The sequence below is a fragment of the Pleurodeles waltl genome, chromosome 7, assembly GCF_031143425.1.
Source record: "Pleurodeles waltl isolate 20211129_DDA chromosome 7, aPleWal1.hap1.20221129, whole genome shotgun sequence".
In the NCBI taxonomy this organism is placed as follows: Eukaryota; Metazoa; Chordata; class Amphibia; order Caudata; family Salamandridae; genus Pleurodeles; species Pleurodeles waltl.
In genome coordinates this window covers 78,061,944-78,087,075 of record NC_090446.1, presented here as the reverse complement: position 1 = coordinate 78,087,075, position 25,132 = coordinate 78,061,944, and the positions used below count along the sequence as shown (strand labels likewise).

Sequence of the window (25,132 nt, the reverse complement as noted above, 5' to 3'; positions counted from 1 at the left end):
GAAACACACCTGACAGAAAAACTGGACTGTCACCGCATGAAATACTCATGGGCAGAGCCATGAGACTTCCAGCAGTTCCTGCAAATGCTCTTGTAAATATTACAGATGATATGGTGTTGGACTACTGCAAAGGTCTAGCTGATGTGTTACGCTCTTTTTCTCACCAGGTGGAGGCAACCACCTTGCCACTGATCCAAGGTCCAGGACACGCCCTGAAAGCAGGTGACTGGGTCGTGATAAAGAAGCACGTGAGGAAATCGTGCCTGGAACCTCGTTGGAAAGGACCTTTCCAAGTGATTCTGACAACTACCACTGCTGTGAAGTGTGCGGGAGTTCCCAACTGGATTCACGCCAGTCACACGAAAAGGGTGACGTGCCCCACAGAAGAGGAAGTTGAAGCGCTGAAATCACCAGTAACTGACAGGAAAGTACCAGGCACCAAGACAGGACAAAGAGAACCTGAAGGCGAACAAGCAGAAATAGAGGAAGGAGAAATATTTTCTGAGGAAGAAGCAGTTGACCCATTTGAGGAGAACAGAGGAGAAGCCTCAGGAAGTGACGAAGATCCTGAAGGTGACAAAGAGCCTGCGACAGGTGAAGAAGCAGGAGAGCCTGATCCGAGGAGCGCTTTCCCAGGAGCAGACGATACAGGAAAAGAAAAAGAAAACCTGATTTACCTCCTAGGGGGAGAAGACAAGACAGGACAGAGTGAAATAGTTCAAATCCTTCCAGAACCGGTTGCAGGTCCGTCAGGTGAAAACAGTGCAAAAAGGAGACAAAGCATATCGCCAGTGAAATCAAAGACTAAAGAAATATTAAAAGAAAGTGAAGGGCCAAAGTTGAGGGAGAAAAGAAAGGAAGTGTCTATCGTAATAACGTCACCGAGTGAGGAAAAAGACAAAGCCAAAGAACAAGACATCAGCGAGAGAGAATCAAAAGGTGATGCAAAATTGAAGAGGAAAAGAATACCGAGCAGAAGATATTCTGGTTCATAGTGGGCATACACAGCCACTAACGATTGGTCAGACGAATTTCTATCTCTCAGTCTTGAAAACGAAGAGGCAGAACAACACTTTGGTACTTGAGAAATGAAAATTGCATGGACATTACCGAAAAAGACATTGACAACCTGATTGACTATTGAACCGGATAAGACATTGGTAACTTGATTGACTTTGAAACCGATCTTGAGACAAAGCTGCTAAACTGATAAGAGACTAAGCTGCTAAAGAAAACCGTATGAACATTGAACTCGTTCAGCTTTATATATAAGTTAAGGTATTTTTGGCACAACGACAGAGTGCGGTTTTCTCTTGCTAAAACAGAAAGAGAATCTTGTTTTTTGAAAATATGGTTGTCCTGCCTCAAACCAGCACCACCGGAGAATTAAGTGCGCCGTAACACGCAGATCAGGACATCTTTTCTTTCATATATATATATATATATATATATATCCGCAAATTTGATTTGATAAAGTGTCTTCAACTTTCTGATTCTATATAGATCATGACAGGCTACATTACAAAAGGACACAAAATGAAATGTTGTAAATACATGTGTATAGATCTAATAACTGTAAGTGTACTAATAATTATAGCAATAGTTCTTGGAATGCATGGAGAGAATGAAAGAGTCGCGAAAGATGCTTCTACTTCTAAACCTACTACTGAATTAACTCCTCTGCAGAAACTCAAACAAGTCGAGAAATATTTGCACGACAAAGAATTATCTTCAAATGTTTTCTATCACTTGCTGAATGAGTCTGTTGAGACAATGGATGCGAAAGATTGTTATGTGTGCACACAAATACCTACCTTAGTAATAGAAGGAGTGACGTATCATAGCATGCCTCTCACGTATGGAATTTCATGTAGTTTGTTACTAACCAGGTTTTATGGCCAGGAGTCTATTCAATACTTCTATTCCAATCATGATGTCATGTTTTCATATATCCCCATAATAGAGTACTTAAGTAAAGTAGCAAGAGATTATTATATAAAAATAGTTAGGGGTTTCTTCGAACCATTATCACCTTTTTCCACAGCACAAGCTTATAGAGAGAACCTTACATGCTTGCTTGCACCTGTAGAGAAAAGCTTTTTAGATCACACTGAAGACAGAAGGAAAGTGGTGAAGGAGAAATTAGAAAGGGAATTACACAAAAGGACATCTGTAGATAACTATGCTTTTGCCGCAATAAAGACACAAGGGAAATTAGCTTTAAATGCAATACACGTAGGAAAGCTTTGTATATATAGACCTAAATCATATTATGACACAATTTTTGTGGGAACTAGTGAATGTAAACACGCGTTTTTGTTTCAGGCTAAATGGACGCTCATGCTAAATGGCCTAGATCCAGCTACTCCAGGGGTATACTATATTTGTGGCCTCAATGCCTATTATCGTCTTCCAAAAGGATGGTATGGGAGATGTTATTTGGGAATAGTATTTCCAAAGATTTATCAACTATACGACTTAAAGAAATTTCCAAAGATGTCTAAATTACGTCGTATTCAGAAGAGGGAGACAGTTTCTGGTGTGGTAGGAGACATATTTGGAGCGTTGATTCCTTCAGTAGGAGTCATATTGAATTGAATCAAAATACATAAGTTGTCTACTATTGTGAATAACATGCTGACAAAATTTTCAGGAGCCATGATCCTGATTGATGCTGAACTTGCTGCAGATCGGCTTGCTTTAGACATTCTTTTAGCAAAGAATGGAGGTGTTTGCAAAATGCTTAGTGCACGTCACTGTTGTTCTTATATTCCAGACAACAGTGGGCAAATTAGAAAAATGCTTACAAATTTAACTAAAGAGAGTGCAGATTTGAAAGAATTGAAAGAACCAGGAGTATGGAAAAGGTTGGAAAAGGATTTGCTTCTGTGGGAAATTGGCTCAGCAACATTTGGAACGGGCTATTATTGAAAATAGTAAAAGGAATAGTAATAATATTGATCTGCTTATTAGGTATTTGGGAATATGGAACGCTATCAAAATATTGAAATCAAGAAGAAAGAGGAGAAGGGAAGAGAAAGAACAAAAACAAATAGTAGAAATATACAGAGAAAATCAAAGGGAACAAAAAGGAAGAGGGAATTGACTGAAGTGCCAAATTACTAAAACAGAAGTTTAATGGAATAAAATTTGTGGTGGAAGATTTGAAGTGATGACATAATTAGTCATCAGAGGAGGGATTGATGACGCAGAAAAAGAAAGACTAACATATATTCATATATCATGTAACAAAATCGTATAAGGTACTGTGATTTTAGCAAAAGAAAAATAACGTACGTGGGAAATTGTGCCCACGGGCTAATTCGCCATTATTATAAATGGGCTTAATTAATCATGAAGAATTGACAAATGTAGTAATCCGTCATAATTGCAAATGTATTCTATGATTTTCTTGTTGAGACTGTTTTATGCTTAGCTTAAATTTAGCAGAGGGTTTGGCCTAGTTGCCTGGTCTCGAATCTAACTGTGTGGTTTTCACTTGTATAAACAAAGACATATTATTTTACTTTAAGGCTGTATTTTTCCAGTAGAGATGACTAATACACTTATCTCAAGGTTTCGTGCTGGGCTGGTATCATCCTCTTTGAAGCAAAGGTCAGTTTCTGCAGGTGCAGACAATAAAGGCACTAAGATAAAATTAATTGGCAAAACTTTGTTGCAACTTGTGTTCCAAGGCTCCAAGGACACCTTATGCATAAATGAGTACTAGGAGAAAGACACTATTCATTGGTCAAATTGAAGCCACCCTATGAACCCTCCAATGGAAGACCCTGAAGTATTTGGAATGTTTCTTACTTAAACCCACCGGACAAAGAGAAGTCAGCCATTTTCGTTGATGCCATTTTGAAGCAAGATTCAAGAAGCCATTTTGGAACGAGCCCTTTGATACCTTTTCTCTGTCGCAGAGAAAGAGACTTTAAGAATTCTCACCCTAAAGACTTTGGGGGTCATTCCGACCCTGGCGGTAAAATCCGCCAGGGCCGGGGACCGCGGATGCACCGCCAACAGGCTGGCGGTGCATTCCTGGGCATTCTGACCGCGGCGGTACAGCCGCGGTCAGAAACAGGAAACCGGCGATGTACCGCCGGTTCCCCGCTGCCCTGGGGAATCCTCCACGGCGGCGCAGCTTGCTGCGCCGCCATGGGGATTCCGACCCCCTTACCGCCATCCTGTTCCTGGCGGTTTTGGCCGCCAGGAACAGGATGGCGGTAAGGGGTGTCGTGGGGCCCCTGGGGGCCCCTGCAGTGCCCATGCCAATGGTATGGGCACTGCAGGGGCCCCTGTAACAGGGCCCCACCAAGATTTTCAGTGTCTGCTATGCAGACACTGAAAATCGCGACGGGTGCAACTGCACCCTTCGCACCCTTTCCACTCCGCCGGCTCCATTCGGAGCCGGCATCCTCGTGGAAGGGGGTTTCTCACTGGGCGGGCGGGCGGCCTTCTGGCGGTCGCCCACCCGCCCAGCGGGAAACTCAGAATAACCGCGGCGGTCTTCTAACCGCGCAGCTGTATTCTGGCGGCTCCCGCCGGCCCTGCGGTTACCGCGGCCGGCGGGAGTCAGAATGACCCCCTTTAACTTTAATTTTGCCCCGTCTAGTCCATGCAGTAACTTTTACACCATTTTCCTTGCTGCTGCAAGGAAACTTGCCTTAACCCTGCCCCCTTTGAAATCTGCCCCATGCTGATCGAACCGGTTCCTGAAGGACGAAGATTTTTCTTGAATGCTGATTGTATTTGGTAATTATGAAAGAATAATTGTATTATGCATTGTGTTTTCCTTCCTAGGTACCAACTGCTTATTTTGATAGGGCCCAAGCTAGAGGTTTTCTAAATTTGTGTTGGCTAAAATCGTTTTGCATGAAGCCCCACATGCCAATGCTAATTAGAGGTTAGTCGAGGTATTCATCTGATGCACCATGCTAAATTGAAATCTTGTTATGCTGACCGATGTATGCAATTAGCCAAATTCAATTGCTTATATTAGTGATTTGCATTGCTATAACCGAGTGCATTGTAATCCAGATTTTGTGTAGGTTGCTTTTCTTCCGCCGCTATGGACAGCTAGTAATGTTCGTATACATATATCATTTAGTTTTGAGACTTATATACATTGTGCTAGCTTTGTTAATATAGGGAAATAAACTAATTAACTTCTAATAAACTGGTGTGGTTATTCATGACTGAAAGGTCATGGTGTGTCAAAATACTGATTGTTATTGATTTCTTAATGTATTGTTTGATCTATAAATTGAGTATTGGGTATTGATTATAGTGGTTATTGATTATTGGTTCGAGTGATCTGACTGTTTTAGGATGAGGGGAACCCAACTCGGTTAAAAGGTTCACCGACCTCCAGCGTGTTCAAGTACAAGTAATTTATAAGGACTGGACGCGCTAACAGTACCACACGTGCTCAGTGATGTTTATAGTGTGATACACATATGATAATTGTGATCAAAGTGTGTATCAATGTAGTACAGAACAGCAAGCCCCATTAATTATAATAGGCATTAGAGTAGGGCTGCATGCAAGTCAACAACGTTTATATCCTATTAGAAATACAGAATTATCATCAGGACTCAATTAAATATGGCACCCAAGAGAACGCTGACTAAGGATAGAAAAAGGATAAATGATTAGAGAAATAAAGAGCAACATTCACATGGAAGGAGGAAAAAGGGTGTGTGCTACACACTTACTCAAGTCACAATGCACACTGTAATAGAAAAGAAAAGAAATTATGGGTAGGGAGTCAGCATAAAATGAAAAGGGAGGGAGAAGGAAGGAAGGAAAATAGCTCACTGAAACTGTGAAAAAACTGCACGAGTAACAGTGAGACGTGTTTCATTGTTGTATGTATGTTGTGCGCCGGGGAGCCTGAAGCGAGCCTGGAAAATAGGGCGAGCTGAAATCAGGGCATGGTAGAGAAGAAAATGTGAAAGAATATAATAGGCATTGACTTTTGTCATTTACAGATGCATGGTCATAGCTGCACTGGGAGAAAAATCATCAAGGTGGGTGTCTGTTGTCGCGGAAAATAATGAGCAAGTAGGAGAAACTAGAGAATAGGGAGAGGCACACTGTGAGTAAGGCAATAGGAGAAGGCACAAACTGCAACAGGGAAAATAAACCCTGAAGACCCTAATGAGGTTGTGCTTACTAGGCAGGCAGTCTTGTTGTGGCGGATCAGCCCAACAGCTCTCACCGGAGCAAGAAGGCTGAGGTGCTGAAAGGTTGTGTATGCATACATGCCAACACACCCGATTCAGGCAAGAGACTCCCTATTTTTTAAGTAAAAAATGTCTTTACTTTGGCTGTATCCCGCCTGAAATTGCTTCTCCTTCAGTTGAAGTCAATGGGAGAAATACATTATCCCAATTATTTTGTAAAAATATCTCCCTCTTTACTCTTCTAAATTGTTGGCAGGTCTGTGTATATGTAGACAAAGGACGAAGGATAGTAAGGATTACTATCCTTCTTCCTAAGGTAACTAAGGGACCCCATTGGCGATCCTGGAATGGGTTGCTTGCATAAAAGTTCAGCCATCTTAGAGTGGGTAAATCATAATGAGAAATGAAGGGGAACTTGGCAGAAAGAAAACAGTGGAGAGAATGTTGCTGTAGAGATTGTGCAAACATGTGGACAAAGAGAGAGAATGAATGGTTGAAACGGCGGCAACAGATTATCGGAAGAGCATACACTTGGGTCAGATTGCGCAGTGAATTTCTGGTCTAATATGAATATGAAGGCATTCAGTAAAAGGACCTAAAAAATGACAATATTAGAAAATATGCAAACAAAAAAAAAAGAAAATGTTGTTGCCACTCTCAAGATTTTTTCTGATTGCTGATTCAGAGGCAGCACATTAATTATATGAACCTCATCTCAGGTTTGAGACTGGATATGAAAACATTTTCAACAATAGCAAGTTGTCGGCACCAAGTAGGCCACGTGGAGCCAGAGGTAATGTCAATGGAGTGAAAGGTCCCAGAGGAGGTGGTGATGTTGGTTTCATTCGGTATATTATACACCCCCATAGAGGTTACACATCCAGAGGACAGAGCTAACTCATAGTAACACTAGAAAAGCTAAATATATTCAATCTCATGAGAGGAGGTGGGAGAGTGATAAGGAATCTTGGTAGGTAAGTAATTTGTTCTTCCCAACTGAAGCTTGCTCCATCAGAATTTAAGTGAACCACTGACATGTGTCCACTAAGGAGGAAGTTTCAGTATTATGGCCAAATCAGATAACATCTGATTGGGCACCCTGGAATGCTTCTGGATCAGTGATCCAGTAAAGAAACAAAGGAATTAGATCAACATATACGCAGGCATAGCCTGTGCTCAATCAGATAGACCAGTGGTTCCCAACCTGAGGTCCAGGGACCCCTGGGGGTCTGCAAAGCCTTCTCAGGGGGTCCGCGAGAGCCTAGAAAATTAAAAAATACTAACAAATATTGACAAATTAGGTCGGGAACCACTGAGATAGACTATGGACCTGATTCACAAAGGTAACTTACAGTTTTGAGTAATTCACATTTTAGAGTAAGTTTACTACTTTTTGGCATTTCACAAAATGCAAGTGTAAATTTACTAAAGAGTGTTACACTCGGATTATGTGAGTAGCTAAAAAGCCTTAGTGAATTAGGCCCTGAGACATTACATGAATTAAAACCCCACAGGTGCTTAATGTGGGCTCTTTTTTAACAGAATTGGGGCACTTCCTATGTCACTGTTTGAGAAGGAGTCCAAACCTGGGAGGAATTTGTGAACTTATACTGGTAAAAATGAGGCAGCTTAACGGAACTCCTCTGCCCACTGCTACAGATGCCATTACACACCTGCTCTCGCAGCATAATTTGACTCACTTTCAGTAGGTAGATGGTGACGGAGTTGATGGACGTTTCTACTCGTTTCACAAATCCATTCCCCATAAGCTGTGGATGAGACAAGAAATGTTCAAAGATTATTTTATTGGCATTTGTTTCAAAGGATATATTGAGACCATGTGCTGAAGTAGCAGATCCTTCTAGAACATTGTGACTCAGTATTATACCCTGATTGGCCACTGCTGGTCTGTACTGCAGCACAGGTTACCATAGCTTGCGATGGGCGTCAGTGCAAGGTTTCTCTGAATTTCACACTCTTTATAACTAAAGAATACACATACTCCTCTCTCCCATAATGCCATAGTCTGAATGACCACTAGATGTCAGAGCTGTACCAATGCCAGGCTGCTGTCAGGAACTGTATATAGTTAATGCTGACAGGGTATGCAGAGTCATATAATTCTTGATGAACGTATGCTCAGGTACAGTTTTATTTAAAGAGTTGTTGGTTCTGCTGTAGTGAACATTGCAGAAACAAGTGGGGTTTGAAGCCAGCTGCCAAGTGTGTCTATGGCAAATGTTTCACTTTAAATCAGTCCTGCCCACTACTTACGCCACGTTGTGTGCTGGGAGTGGAAATTGTTGTGTTAACTTTGTTAACTATCGGCTCAAAACCTCTCAAACAAACTGCAGCTGGGTTAAAAATGCAGGATTAGCTGAAGGTATCATACTGTACATAACAATGATATACCATGCAGCTATGAATTTTGTTTTTTATGTGCAAAGTCTTGCATCGTATTTGTATCACTAACTCATATGCAGGAACCTTTCAGTACACCTTGCACCTTGCACTGAATGTTTAAAGCTCGGGGTGTTTAGCAGGTGACCTGCTATCAATACTGACTTGTTAAAAAAGGCGGCTGAAGTATTGAAGGGTCTGGGGGTAAATGGGATAGTATATATTGTCCAAGATTCTAATGAGACAGCCATTTAACCAATCAATGAAATAATCAAACAATGCAAAAATCAAATAGTATTTTTAATGTTTCAAGATTCCCTACGGTGTATAAAATAATTAGATCAGACCTAAAACACAGTTCTAAGCCCTGCAAGTGTGAACCAAGCACCCAAAACTGTCTGAAACAAAAGAAAGAAGAAACAATATTTTAGGGACATGCGTAAACAACAACTCACAAGCAGAATATGCTTGGATCAGTCTTTGTTCAAAGTTATAGTAAATTGGCCCCTGCAAAACGAAAGAAAAATACCTCACTGTCTCCCACCTCCTAATTTTTTTAATGTTATTTTAGTTGGTGGTTGTGCAGGTGTTTATCAGTATCAGTACGCACTGATGAGGACTGTTTCCCTTTTAATGGATTTAATCACCTACTATAGATTTAACCACGGGATACCCTATTTATATATAATTGAGATTAGGAGATTCAGACTCAGATGATTCAATTTCTGGTGATCCCTTATGAGACCATAATGTATTAGACGTCCATGCACTGGGCTCTGCAGTACCCAAAATACTTTATGCAGAGTCTTGAAGCCTCTTACCTGATCTTTCACCATTCCTGGGGGGGAGAAACCAGATGGCATTTGAATCTCAATCAACACCATGTTTGTTTCATGCCGGGAGCCATTGTAGCTGTGAGGGAAAGCAAATAGGTTCAGCTTCATTTCAAAACAACCTCCTAAACTCTGACACTTTCCACTCTCATTTTCCAATGATTGCTGAGACATCACTGTTAGAAACCTGACACACAGTGACATCACTGGCCTTTCTCACCAGAAGTCATAACATTAAGCGTGCTTTGACGCTTGATGACATCATAATATTGACCATTTGTCACTCCCTCTAATTCTAAATAGCCTTGGAGGTGCTAGAAAGGGACAAAGAAGGGGATTTTCTTTACGGGTGTTCAGAGTCCTGTGTAGTTTCTATTCCTTCTGTTCCTCTCGCTGTCGTCCCAGAGGTAGTGGCCAGCGATAGCAAGTGCAGTGCTTGGGGTACCAGAGGCCATGTCCGTGTTAACAGTCTTTGCTAGAAATAATTGATTTGCATGCATGAGAGTACTTCACGACTGCAAAATCATACTTTAACAGTGCAGAAACCTCACATACGACTCAGCAGGAAACTGATGATAGACAATGACTCACTCCGGGAACCCCTGTCACACCAAAATTACTATTTCAGGAACCGGCTCCAGACCATGAAACCAACTCAGGAAACTAACCTAACTCTAAGACATCAATTCAGGTGCAAAACTAAGACCTGGGAGCCAGACTATGACATCACTTTCCAGAGGAAACCAGACCTGAGTTTGGGAAACGACTCAAAAAGCCTGAACTGAAGAGGGTAAGAAAGGTGATTGAGGTTTTACTGTCAAGGTGGGGGCGCCTTCCATTAACTCTTTATGGTAGAGACATTTTCGTGAAAATGATGATTCTCCCTAAATTGACTTTCTTGTTGGATAATATCCCTTTGTCTTTACCGAGCAGTTGTTTGGATAAGATACAGGGGTGGATCAGGAGTTTCATTTGGGCTTCTAAGTATCCAAGATTGAGCTGGAAGAAGTTGAGAAATAAGTTGGTAAAGGGTGGCCCAGCACTCCTGGATGTTTACTTGTATTATTTTTCCTTTCAATTTAGGAATGGCAAAATGTTATTGGGGACCCTGATGAGTCCAGCAGAGGTAGAACATACATAGGTGTGTTGAACGTGATCGCGCAGGATGTTTTTTTTGTATACGTTTGGGGACCAGAAGTAGTTGAAGAAGGTTTGGCTGAAAGTGCTGCAGGCATTTTCGGAAGTATGGTAATGCATAAGGAAAATCCTTTCAGTTGACTATTGCTCGAAGTTCGCACAAGTATGGAACTCCCCAGGTACTCCATTTTTGTTGGACATTTGAGGGCGCCACCAATTAGAGCAGGTATTAATTGATAGGGCCAGCTAAGGGGTGGTGCAGCTGGTATTTCATGGGAACAGTTAAGGGCAGGAACAGGGGGTACCCCGTCCTGTCATAAGTATATGCAGTTGACCTCATGGAGCTCAGGGAAAAGATGGACTGGTGGGTGCCAGGAGATGGAGAAAAGGGCACTGAATCCCAGACCATTGAAAAAAGAGATTTCTACTTGGTATTGGGAGCTTGTGAGGGCCGATGAGGAACGGTGCAGCGTTCCTATCCATTCCTGGGGTGGATACCAGCCAGTAGAGGAACATCTGTATATTTGTTACTCCTTTTTAGGACTATTATACTCTACAGTGAAAGCCACCCCACTTAGGAAGGATCATATTTTCACCTGGCACAGGATATATCTAACTCCTTGAGGGCGAGGAGGGTTCACCGCAGGTCCGCCACCCTGCTGTAATTGGTATGGGGAGGAACAGGCAGACGATATTCATATGTTTGCTTTATGGCCGGCTTGAAGAGCATCTGGGAGGGAGTGCAGAACCTGTTCTAAGGAGTCATTTAAGGGCAATGCTGACCCCTTCTCTGATCCTATTTGGAATAGAAGATCAGCCTGTCCAGGGTACACTACCTGGGTGGAAGGCACTACTTTCTTTACTTAATCCTGCTGGCTCAGAGGGAGATCTACTTGAACTGGTTTAGTCCCACTACGCCTACTCTCTCCAAATGGTTGACCTCAGTGGATTGGAGCTGTAAAAGAATGGGAAGGTGGCTGAGTGTTGGGCACGGTATGTCAGATGGAGAAAGAATAACCATGACTCCTTTCGGTTCTGTGATTGAGCTCGATAGGCATGTACGAGATAGAGTGAGAGGAGGCTCATCCTTCCCCCTTCTGGAGCACATATCAGCCTACATATCGCAACCCCCTGGCTATCAAATCAGCAGATGGTCAATGGGCACCTGTTGTGTCTGGTGGCATATGAGGACAAAAAAAGTCTAATTAAAGAATCATTCTAGGATCCTGAGATCAGACTACAACATCAGTTTTGCATTCTGAAGTCAGACAGTGACAACATCATTGCAAGTATTTGGAATAAGGGGTGGCTCAAGAAACCTGAGGTTACACTATGACGTGACTCCAACAGGCCAGCATAAATCTGTAACATTACCCTGGAATGCTAAGGCGGTGCATCACTCCTGGAACCATTATAATACTGTAGCATAATTCGGTGAACCTAAAACTTAGTTTTCAGAGACGTGTTTGATGGATCACTACTTGCTCAACTGAGGAATGAGATTATTAGCACTCAACTGATGGTAAGGAATGCATAAGGCAAACACCTTAAGAACTCTTAGACAATTCTAAAACGTGAATTGTCAAAGGCAATTGGTCTGCCTTTAATGTGTTAACACATGCAATTACTGCTGTGCATCAATGCACACATTCTGTCTGTGCTTTGCATCGGTGCAATTTGTCTCTTCTTGTGCCTTCTATGTTTGCGCGTTGTTTTTTATTATTCAGGCTCTCAGTTCCATGTAGCATGTTTCACATGAGTCTGACTAGAAGTGAAAAGAGCACAGCTGCAGTCAGAAGAGCAGGAGACACATAGCAGTGCAGAAACTTATCCTCTCAAAGAAGTTCACATATACAAAGAGGAGGAACCCCCATCATCTGAGCCTCTATTAGGCTTCAAAGGAAACACAGACAGAGACCCCTTTAAAGTCTGTTTACGAGGAAGCTGATCTAAGGTTGTCACCTGAAAGAGGAGTAGGAGGCACCGCTGCAGATGTAATCTGTGATGGCATAGATGAATGTTGAGGAGAGGGAGTTATTGCTATATCAGTAACACCAAAACATATCTTCGATCCAGAATGGGAGGTATCCAATGAACTTTCAATGGAACCTTCTGATGGAATGATTAACCCTAAAGACGGTAGATACACTGGGGCTCCTGCATGAATGAGTTCTAGTTTGTTTGTCTGCATCATTGTGTCTGTATCTGAAGAACATGTTGACATTGAGTGTCTCGATAACAGTGTATGTGATGCCAAATATTGTTATTTTATATAATGCAATGATTTTGCAACAAGTGTGTCAGAAATTTTGGGCGATGAGATCTTGAACGTCTTGATGTTCAAGATTTACTTGATGCCAAATGACCCTGATGCTTTGACATTGGGATGGATTTTGATCTCAAGGTGATCAACGAACATGAGCATGCCAATGCCAGGAATGCCAGGAATGATGGTATCTTCTTTTTTCCTTGATACACTTCTTTTCCTTGCATCTCTGTCTGCAAGAGTTCTTTGAGAAGGAGAATACTGTTGCAATGGAAGCAAATCATTCCCAGGGAGCCTTTTCACATTTCTTTCTGGCTTCCCTGGACCTGTGATCCTCCAATTTCCGCTCCACCTGGTGACATTCTACTCTTTCAGAGCAGATGTGGACATTGTGGAACAAATTTAACAGGTAGCAGTGGAAGGAAAATCCAGAGACAGAATAAACACATTTGGTGATGGCCTGTAACAGCCTTCTATTATCACAGAAAATAGGTACTTCTCAAAAAGTCAGAAAATGTAAGGGAAAATGGCAAAAAGCTTCTTTGGGATGACATACATAGAGTGAATTATAAAAAGTAACTTTCCAACAGAAAACCTTCAGAAAAATGAGAGTAAGTAAAAACACTCAAAGGTATTCCAAGATCCCATTATCCCAAGCCAGACTAAAGCCCTGACTTTCTAAATAAAGTGCCAGGGCTGGGCATCATAGGGCACAGAAACGTCTGGAGCCTTAAGGGGTCAGAATGCATTATATCTCTGCTAATATTAAGATGTACTAGGCCTCCTCATTCTTGGTCATGCTTGTTTTGTCATGTGTCTATGGATAAGGATGAGTTTCAAGGTGTTGTAATGTAGTTTTGGTACAGGATTTTGTCTTTTAGTAATCTAAAACATCTTAAAACATTCAGAAAATGCTGCCTTTGATAAGCTTTTGACAAACTCAAAAGGGTGGTCTTCTGCAGCAGTAATGCCTGACGTTTCAGAATATTGCGTATCTATGGACCTAAAGTATTGTTAGTGCCCTACAAACTACAAGGAATCATCCTAACATTTATGACTATCAATGAAGATCCAACAATGGAGAACAGAGGATTGTCTGAAATTGTTTGCTCTCCGCAACAAAGGAAACAAGCCCTATCATATCTATTTTAAGTTATGCACATTCAGAGCGAGAATTTCGATTCAAAGATGTCCATTTGAATTTTGTGAACAATTCTTAGAGAACTTGTGTGTAAGGGAGCACTATGTAAAGATGACAGGAGCCTGACCTTTGTATCCAGATCTCAAAGCAATGTGGGTTATGGAAGAGGCAAAACTCAGTCGCCCCCATTGTCCGAAGGAAGGTGCATATTGCGAGGCAATACAAAAATGCGTGTTGCCTACTCACAAACTGCATTATAAAGTACATTTAGCAGTAGTACAATACTACTACTAAAGTATTACAAAATGCCATTCACAAACTTGAGTGCAAATCTCCACCTCACCTATCTTTTCCATCAGGAGATCCTCACACATGTAAGTTTACTAGTTAGTAGGAAACATAGGAGGGACCCGGGGTGTGGCTGAAAAAAGGGGCAAGCTTACTACTGAATGGGAGGAGTTTAGCGAGCGACATGCACCCACACACATAGGAGCAAGCCCACTGGTATTCACAAACTGCGCTTCTAAAGTTACCAAAGCCAAAAAGGGACTGACAACAATAGTAAATTAATGCAGCTTAGAGCTGGAGACAGTCCAGCTCCATATATGAGCTACCACAGGTACTGCAACACCCTCCAATAGAAATTAATGGAGGTAGGGACTTAAAACAAAAGCCCGTAGGAAATAAAATTACATTAAATATAACTATTTAAAATAGTTAAAATATAAATTAACAATTTATTGTTACAAATATCTAAAAATAAAGTATTTTATCATTTAATTATTTAACAACCCTTTTACTCATAGGTGCCAGTTACCTTTGTGAATAGCTCCGATTATGTCTCTCACTTGGTAGCAAGCCATGCTTGAGTAGTAAGGCGCACAGCATATGTTTGACTGACCCCCCCCACTGTGTTTGCTGTAGTGGTGAAACAATAGAAGATTCTTTTCATTGTTCTGGTTTGATTCACATATCAGGAAAAGCCTCCCTCATCCTTCAGGGTGCCAGAGGAGGCACCTGGAGGTAGAGATATGAATGCATTAATGAGGTGGATCACACTCTAGTTTTGAATAAATCAAAGGGCAAACGAGCAAGCAAGATAGAGCGAATGATTCAACTTGACACGTTGGGCTTTGAGCACTGAACGTAAGTGGGCTGGCCGGAGAATGTGGAAGGCATGGAGCGGAAGGCTCGGGGGCAATGAAGTAATGCTTTTGATGCATCCTAAGTGGCTTAGGGCATTGTTCTACCAAGACTGCAACGTATCCAGGACAGATGAGTGCAGTCCAGAACGGCATGCAGTATCCCAGACTCATGAGCTATTTCCTAAGCTGAAATTGTTTACCTGTTCTCCTGCGTACTTCCAATAGTGCAACAGCGGGCTAGCTGACTTTTGTTGTCCATATGTAAGAACGGCACTACCTATTTGTCTTCAGGAATCAGGTCTGATCTTTAGAGCTATGGTCAGCTTAATCTCCAGCAGTCCTACCTTGAGTTGCTAGTCAGCATCCGTACCTATGCAGTATGACTAAAGTAAATTGTACAAAGACCATTGCTTTCGGTCCTGAAGGCAGTCAAGTCAAGGTTACATGTCCCAAAGATATACGAGGTCTGTCAAAAGTACAGACTATGCCAAATGAAATGTTTCATCAAAATATATCATCACCTAAATGAGGTTTCATGTGGGAATAAAGGGCAGCTGTCTAAGCAAAGGAACTGTACTGATCTTAAATTTAATGTGGATCAGTATGGACATGGATCAGACAAAGGGAGCTAGCCCATATGGGAGGGAAGTCACCACTCCATGCTGGTAAAAATCTGAATTAATGACTCTACCACATTCATTCTTCTAAAAAGGTGGTGGTGATTGCTAATTAGGTGCATTCAGGAAAAGGGGAAAGTGGAACCCTACTCTGGTGCAAAGTTAATGTACTTCTGTTGTGCTGTTGCCTGATGGATTTGGGGCAACGAGAAAATTCTAGGCTGTGCGAATGTTTCCAGGAGACAGATACTGTAAGGAACAGCTCCAATCTCTTTTGTCAACTGAATCACATAAATTAATGTCTTGGTGAGGACCATTCCATCAGGACATTAGTCACAACTTTTAGACAGAATTGTGGGTCCATTCTCCAATGACTGGATTCCAGCTAGGTCAGTGTTAGGGGCTTCATCTCTAATTCCTAATCTGGGGAAACATGAATAGCAGGACTTGCAGAATTGGATGGTTGCTCTCAAATGTCAACACAGACAAAGAAGGGAATACAATAGTGTTGCTTTTCGTTCTACAGTGGAGGGGAAGCAGGGGTGTGAAGAGGTAGTATGACTTAGGGCCTGATTTAGATATTGGTGAATAGGTTAATCTGTCACAATGGTGATGGATATCCCATCTCCTGAAATCTAAATCACACAGGGAATAATGGGATTTAGATTTCGGTGGAGGGGATATCTGTCGCTGTTTTGACAGAGCAACCCATCCTCCAATATCTAAATCAGGGTCTTAATTTGGTACCGAACTCACATATAGAACTGGTGGTAGAAAAGGCTACACAGCTAGAGTCAAACTACCCAGTTACTGCTGGATGAGGCTCTCAGAGTTTACAGGTAGTACAAATAACCTTGGAAAGGATTTTTCCCTAAGTACCAATATTTGTGCTGCAACTTGCAACTCTCTACCCTGTAGCAGTGAACCTACTGGTGATTTCTTATTACAGAATGGACATGATGTCATCCCTACATCTGTGCAGGATCATGATCAAATGCTCGGATGAATTGCATTGGAGATCTGCCTCATATGAGGAAGAATGATAGTCTCTCAGGCTCGCATGCTGGTTTTGAAGGGTGAAATATGAAAGTTGGGGAGCTAAGGGGGACTAGGTAATGTCGGAAAAAGAAGCATGTCACAAAAGAAGGTTTAAAAGGGCATAAAGGCCAGGAGAAAGCTGAACATTTTAAGGCAAGGAGATCAACCAAAGTAATGAATGCTGAAGTGACTGAGTTGACCGGAGTGGCTTCAATGATGTACATAATAATAATGAGGCCTTTGTCAGTGAGTCAACTGTAAGGTTAAGGTTAAGGTAGTAAGGGACAATCATGCATCCACTCATAGATGAAAAGACAAAAGAAATTAAAAACCTAAAAAAGAAAGAAAATTTGTTTTCTTGATTGACATTCTATGCCTAATTATAAGCCATGTGAACGATGCAAAGCTTCTAGACTACACCTCAATAGTCTACTGCACTCGTCTTTGATGCTGGCTGTTTGATGCAAACCTCCAAACATTTAAATTGCTCACAAGGCCAGAGAATGGTGTCCTGGGATAACTCTAATGGATGTATCCGAAGGGTAAATGGCTAGCACTTGAATATGGTTAAGAAATGTAGATATGGTCTAGGACCTATTTTAGAAACCCCTCAGCTGACAAAAGAAGTCGGCAGATAATATGATTTGTAATTCAGATGGGGGGGGGTTTAAAGGGAATTAACATCCCTCTCTGAATCACTAGCTTCAGGGAAAAAGCCAAAATATCTGGGTGAAACTATTAAAGGGTGGAACTCTATTCAATTTGGCATCATTTCCGAATGGGACGGTGGGCTTCTGACAGGTATCCAAATGTCTTGCCTCCTTCTGTACCAAAAGTAGCACTGCATAATGCTCACTCACATGTGACATGTTTCTGTCAATGACAAGGTAGTGGGTCTTCTTCAGTGCCAGCCCCTTCTTTGAATGTTGCAAGACAAATACACTTCCTCAGCAATCTCAAATGAATACCAGGACAGAAAGCATAGAACCTCATTGGATGTCTATTTGCCAGGCCCAACTCTTGTAAGGTTCAGCCACTAGGCACTGCTTACAGAATGCAGTGCCGCTGAACAAGCTATGTGAGGCAGAGGGAGGCACTTTCTTCAGTTACACACAACCCTCCTAGAAGTGGTTGGAAGTAAGAATGTTGTATACAACAATACTGTGTGACATAAAAATGTGCCCTAAATATTGCTTACAAAAATCAAATATTGGGTATAGATTTTCTATTTATAATTCCAATCGCACAACATTTTTGTCAAACGATTTTTAGACAAAATATTTATATCAAAAAGTAATTTGACTACAGTATTCTGGTACCACGCCTTTTGTCGGAACAACAGGCACCAGAGGTGGTCATTGGTGACAAACCTAGATGGGGTGGGACTCAAATTTCGAGTTGTGGCTACACTTAGCAGTTAAAAAATACCTAAAGTGATAACGTTGTTGGAATTCCGAACAAACCAGCAAGAAAGGCGAACAGGACATCATACCAGATTGAGTGGTGAGTGATGAATAAATCTCTGGAGGTGGTTCTTGCTACAGCCTAATAGCCCACCTCACAGGAAAGATCTGAATGCTTGATAACGCTTCACATCAGTCACTTGGCCAACAGTGGCAATAAGAGAGAAAAGTGGAGAGAAGTGTAACAGACACAGGACGTTTGGCAAGAGCCCTTACCTTAAATAGATGGTGAAGATGAGATTATCAGTCAAGAAGGCATTCACAATGATGTGAAAAGCTGGACGAACATCATGAGTCAGGGTATTATATGACAATGTTACCTGTGTGAAGAGAATAAGTTACAGTCATCAGTGAAGCAGACAGAACAAAATGTTTTCCGTGCTTGGACGCAAAGGGCCTGATTTAGAAGTTGTCGATCGGTTGCTCCGGCACAACGGTGATGGATATCCCATCCAGCGAAATGTAAATACCAAAGGATATAATGGGATTTATAATTTGGTGGACGGGATATCCTTCACCGTTGTGATGGAGTAACCTGCCCGCTGACATCTGAATCAGGCCCAAAGTGAGTTTCAGAATAGACACTGTCAAAGCAGATACAACTCTCGCCAGCATCTAAAACCAGACACACGAAGACACACTGAAGCACACATAATAGAGACAAACAGGGAGAACAAAGAGGCACACACACAGACGCACACAAAGTGTCATGCAGAGAAGCTCACAGACATAGATGTAAACCCAAATAAATTCATATATAGATATATATGTATGCGGAGATACACAGGGATGCAAATACACCACCACACACAAAGACATACTGGCAGACATGTTAACACATGTGAACAAAAATATGCATACAAAGACAAAGGAACACACAAAGACAAACATACAGCCACCAAGACACAAAATGGACATGCAGAGAGAGGGACTAGGGGCCAGATGTAGCAAACCATTTACGACTCGCAAACGGCGAAAATCGGCGTTTGCGAGTCGCAAACGTGGGTTTGCCATGCAGAAATGCATATTGCGAGTCGTTACCGACTCGCAATATGCATTTCCGACTCGCAAATAGGAAGGGGTGTTCCCTTCCTATTTGCGAGTCGCAGTGGGATGCAATACCATTTGCGACCGCGTACGCGGTCGCAAATGGCATCGCAGTTACCATCCACTTCAAGTGGATGGTAACCCACTCGCAAATTGGAAGGGGTCCCCATGGGACCCCTTCCAGTTTGTGACTGGACGCAAAAATATTTTTTCAGGGCAGGGAGTGGTCCAAAGGACCACTCCCTGCCCTGAAAAAATACCGAAACAAAAGGTTTTGGTTTTTTTTAAGTGCAGCTCGTTTTCCTGTAAGGAAAACGGGCTACACTTAAAAAAAAAAAACTGCTTTATTTGAAAGCAGGTCATGAACATGGAGGTCTGCTGACGACAGCAGGCCTCCATGTTAGCGAGTGCCTATACTCGCTATGGGGCCGCAATTTGCGACCCACCTCATGAATATTCATGAGGTGGGTCATTGCGACCCCATAGTGAGTCGCAGTCGGTGTCTGAGACACCGTACTGCATAGCAATTTGCGACTTGCAAATTGCGAGTCGCAGAGACTCGCAATTTGCAAGTCGCAAATTGCCGATTTGCTACATCTGGCCCATGGTACTGTATAGTTGCACATAAACACACACCACACACAGACACACACATATATACACTAAGGAACATGCAGATACAAGCAAATATGTGAAAATACACATGCTCCGAAACAGATACTCATTCAGACATACTTAATCATACACAAAATAATGTACATTAAAATAATAGAAAAGTAGTGAGAACTTAAGATAATGGAAACACCCAGCTTACAGTGGAAATACCTGAACAACATGCCTAAAAGAGTGGGTTATAACTCTGTGTGTAGTTTGTGTACATATGTGTAAATGTATGTTTCATTTCTGGAAGCGCAAGCTTGAATACAACTTCTGTGTGCCTGTAGGTGTGCAGTTGCTATGTGCGTATGTACCTATAGTCTTGTGCATCCATACCCGCTGGGCCTGGCTTTGTCAATGTTTGTTTCTTCTGTTATCACAAAAGTTCTTTGGTTACGCCACAAAGATATGGTTTCTTTCTTCTTATGTATCAAGGAACTCATGATAGGGCAATTTGCACAGTGAAACAACACATTTATCTCCTATAGCTCCTCTTATGGTCACTTCAGATGTGAATCTTGGGCATATGTCAAAGTATTGGACTTTCCTTTACTCTGACATTCACAGGTCACTATAAAAGTAATGTTTTTTCAAATGTTTTGAACTAGATAACTTGGTCTTACGGATTGTTTGCATTTTCCTAACTAATGATTATATTGGTAGTGTAGTTGTTATATTTCACCACTCTTCAACATTTTCTTTTATTTATTCTTGAACTAAAGTAAAGGGTCCTCAACAAAAGTATCAATGGATTTCAGAAGCTGTCCACTCCCAAATGTAAAGAACCCTATGCCATGACTTAAGAGTCTGTAACTGGATTGTCTTGAGGAATTTGGGCTTGGTATCTGCCTCTGTGGCCTTCTGTTGACTTCACATGAAACATAAGATAGAAAACGTTTTAAAAAATATGTCGTTGATGAGCTCCATGTTTTCAGAATCCATACAGACATTCTATCTTGCCTATTCATCCATCTGGAGTGCCTAAAAATAACCAATCTTTGCATAGTGGGATTAATGAATGGTACTCATGGTCATCTTCTGGGCAACCTTGTAGAAGACTTAATAAAAACCCACCAGGTCATCCACTAGTGAAAATCATGATGAAACAGAGTCCAGGGTACAGGAAGACAGAACCGCCAATGATTGATGGAGTCGGCATCTGCACTAACATGCCATCTTATAGGGAGTTGTGATGGCTGGTGTTCTTTTTCAGGGATGTGCTCACTAACAAGATCTTCTAGAGCAATCTTCCCTGGGTCCTATCTGTATATGTGCTATATCTTGGGGTAGTCTTCAGGAGGGCATGCGTTAATACAGTAATCTTCCTTTTCGTGCTCCTCCCAGTCTATCTTGGGTCAACAGATCAGGGTGTTTTAGGGGCAGGGGTGGAGGAAAACAGTTCCTCTGGCCCCTGATGAAAAAAGTAGGTGTCCTAAGACACTTGTGGGCATATTTATACTTGTTTTACGCCAAATTTGCGCCATTCTTTTTTACATAAATTCAGTGCAAAACTAACTCCATACATATACTTTGGCGCTAGACCCGTCTAGCGCCAAATTTATGGAGTTAAAGTCATTTTTTGGAAGTGGAAACCTACCTCGCGTTAATGAGATGCAAGGTAGGCGTTCCCGTGCAAAAAATAACTCAATGACCTTAGCGCCATATTTATCCCCCGTGCTAAAACCATGCATGGGGGGAGGAAGGGTCAAATAATGGTGCAATGCTTGCTTTGCACCATTATTTAACGCCTGGGTCAAGACAGGCGTTAGGGGACCTGTGGGCCTATTTCCATGGTGGAACACCATGGAATAAGCTCACAAGTGCCCTCCCCAGGCCCCACGGACACCCCCACCCACACCAGAGGGACAGCGGAGGATGGGGGACCCCATTCCAAGTAACCATAGGTAAGTACAGGTAAGTATTTTATTTTATTTTTTAAAGTGCCATTGGGGGCCTTGAAATGGACCCCCTACATGGTACTGGGTGCAATGGCCATGCTCAGGGGACACTGGTCCCCTGTGCTGGCCATTGGGGTGGTGGGCATGATTCCTGTCTTTTCTAAGACAGGAGTCATGTGGTATGGATGGTTTTGCGTCAGAAAAAGGAGCTAAGCTGGTTAGAGTCATTTTTACGCTAGCCCACCCTTTGCCCCATTCCATAAATATGGTGCCCGGCTGGTGCTCAGGAATGGTGCAAGCCGGTGCAAAATGTTTCGGTGCAAAACTGCGTTAGTGCAGTTTTGAACCAAAAAGTATAAAAACGCCCCTTGGGGCCTAATTCACAAAAGGTCCCAGCAGGCGCAGAGAGGGTCCCACACTCGTGACAGGACCTCTGCAATGGAAAACAGCTGTACAGAGGTACTGCCATGACTGTGGGACCCCTGCTGCAACTGCGCGGTCCCTTCCGTGAGTGCTGGGCCCTGACTGCAACTGCGGGGCCTTTTGTAAATTAGGCCCTGAATAAATTGAAGAAAATAACCTTTGCAGTCAAAAATAACCTCAGGAAGAAGGCAGCAATGCTTCAGGTTTGTTGCTTATTGAGCAGACAAAAATGAGTGCCTGGCTGACATTCCACTCTGTGTGATGAGATTGGGCAGTTTCCAGGGCTTAAAAAGTGACAGAGACCCATTTCCCCCAATCTCAGAATATATATCGGAGACCTATTTCTTGTTACTTTAAAGTGCATTGGCTGCGTGGTGTCTTCAGTCACATATGCATTATTTTGAATGGTTTGGCTAATTGGATTTTTAATAACATTTTGGAAGAAATGTTGCATTTTTGTCCTGCTTCTTATAACCTTTTTATACTTAAAAATGCGTTCCAGGATCAAGCACATGCTGTTATGCTTACATTTATTTATGAATATAAGAGGACATGTCATGATAGAAAATTGAATTTAGTAATTACAAAGAAATTCCTAAATCTAGAAAGGCAACTTTCATGATGTGAGTAGTCAATAACCTACCCTTTTCTCAAAGAACTGGGCTAAATCAACATATTAAATAGATGTGAAAAATATAGGCCTAATTTGTAAAAAATATACTCTTTCAAACTCACTTTTCCCGGGTCTCTGGAGAATGTAGGAAAAAAAAAATAAGTCGAAGCATTTGTGCTGTTTGCGTGCCTTGTCTACCTCATTCCATACCCTAGGGGCACCTGTGCGCTTATGGAAGATCGGTAGTTCCTTTTCTGCTTGCTCTGATTGTGCTCATTTTTCTCTCCTCAGTTATTAATTTTGAGCTGACAGGACGATTAGTTTTCCTCTGACTACTGCTTTCAGTGCTTCCCAAAGCATATCCTTGGCTATCTCCCCAGTGTGATCATTCTGTAGTGTTGCAGTTAGGGCAGTATGGTCTTGATATTGTTTGTGTTTTGGATGACTGCCTTGTAGCCTCTGGACATTGGGGGCCAAGCAAGCACTGTCCTCCAGCTTCACTAGTGTAAAGGGGCGTGATCGGATAATGACATGGGATCTATCGCCACCTCCCAGTCCAGGGTATGAAAAGTAGGAGTGCCCAGAATGTAGTCTATGCATGTATAGGTCTTGTGTGTCGAGGAATAAAATGTGTAGACCCTGTATCTGAGGACATTTTGGTCTGACTGAACCTCTGTTCGAATTGGTCTAATTCATCTTTCAGCACTTGATTGAAGTCACCGCCCTCCAGAACAGTTGCATACAGGGACTAAGAGGATTTGATAGCGCCTTCCTAATAAATTGTTCCTTTTGTGTACAAAAGAGACCCTGTACAAATGTAATATACCAGTAAGCAACCTTTCATTTCAGCACTTTTCCCTAGCACTTCATGGAGCTCTGGGAGAAGAGCATGGCCACTCCTCCACTTTTTTTTTAACCATCCTGAGGACTAGAATTGTTGGGGGAACGGTCAAGATTTCATCTGTACTTTATCTCTTGATTCTAAGTGTGTCCTTTGGAGCAGACATATCTTTCTTTCACTGCACTCCAGGAGAGACAATATTTTGGCCTTCTTCAGTGGTTTAGGCCTCTGAAATTGAGGGTTAACAGGAATAGGGTTTTTGTGCAGCCCCGAATGTCAGTGCCCTCAGTTCTGGTTGGCACCCTGGCAGTCAAATGTTGTTCCATACTGGTCTATTTTCAAGGTCTTTTGCGTAGGCTTGGAGGTCTTCTTGGTGTTCCTGTATTCAGAGCACTTCTTGTCAGAGGATCTCAACGTCTTTGCCCTGGGCAGTCTTGTTGTTTTCCAGGGTGAGCACTCTGTCTCCTAGTGAGCCCAGGTCACCTCCCATGTTTTGTAGTTTCAGTGACAGGTTCCTTTTTCCCATTTGTAGGCCCACCTTGAGGGAGTCAAAGAGGGATTTTAGGAATGCCATCGTAATCAGGACGACATCTTGTCCATTGTTGTCTGGGGCTGGGGTGCAGGATGGCATAGGGGCCTCTTTGGAAGAGGTACTGAAGAAGAGTGTTAGCATCTCACGCAGTTTGTGGTCTTTCTTGCCTTTGGAGTCAGCCATTTGGACAGCAAGAGGGCCACTAACCACCCAGCTGGCCAGCCGTGCACCAAGAAAATCCCAGCCAGTCAGAACTTTAGCGTACTCATGGGAGATAGCCAGGCCCAACAAGTTGTGCATAAGTTGTGCACTGGTCTACCGTCAGTGAGGTGCCACCTAAAAATAGAGAGGTTGTCTTTATTTTAGCTCCCTGGGATGCTGGGTGAACAGTCAAAGAATGGGCACAGGCCCCCATCCATCAAAAATATTCACTGGAGGGGTGTGTTGTGGCACAGTGTTGGCTGCTTGCCTCGGCCTCTGCTTCTCTCCTTGTTCCAAGGACCGTCGCATGCGTCAGCTCCCACTGGGTCAATAGCACCCCAGTAGTCCTTTTTATTTCAGGCTCTGGTCATAGCTCCTGTACACCCAGACACCCCGTGTTAAGGCACCACATGTGGCACATGAGGCATGAGTCTGAGCACTAATCCAGCACAGTGGAGGGGTGCCTTTGATGTCCCAGACAGTATTGGTGTGTGGAATACTCACAGATTAGGCATCCAGTTAATCCTCTGGGGTATCCTCTTCTCTGCTTGTGGTATGCTCCACTGTGCTGCAGTCCCCGGAGGCCCGCACACTGCCACACCATCTTCTCTGCCATTCATGGGTGGCATGCAGAGGGAAGCACAGAAGGAGCACAGGTCTGCCGATCCTCAAAACGGACATAGAGGCAC

The 25,132-nt window shown here is 42.5% G+C and overlaps 1 protein-coding gene across 2 annotated transcripts in view; it reads right to left on the bottom strand.

Moving 5' to 3' along the window:
* The window catches only part of LOC138303678 (alpha-2-macroglobulin-like protein 1), a 400,879-nt gene that overhangs the window by 70,247 nt on the left and 305,500 nt on the right, over positions 1 to 25,132 (bottom strand). For both annotated transcript variants that reach the window (XM_069243004.1, XM_069243005.1), the window contains exons 31-33: positions 18,448 to 18,551; positions 9,413 to 9,503; positions 7,892 to 7,960 (exon numbers count right to left, since the gene is read on the bottom strand). In XM_069243004.1, coding sequence (XP_069099105.1) covers positions 7,892 to 7,960; positions 9,413 to 9,503; positions 18,448 to 18,551 — 264 coding nt within the window. The remainder of the gene's footprint in view (positions 1 to 7,891; positions 7,961 to 9,412; positions 9,504 to 18,447; positions 18,552 to 25,132) is intronic.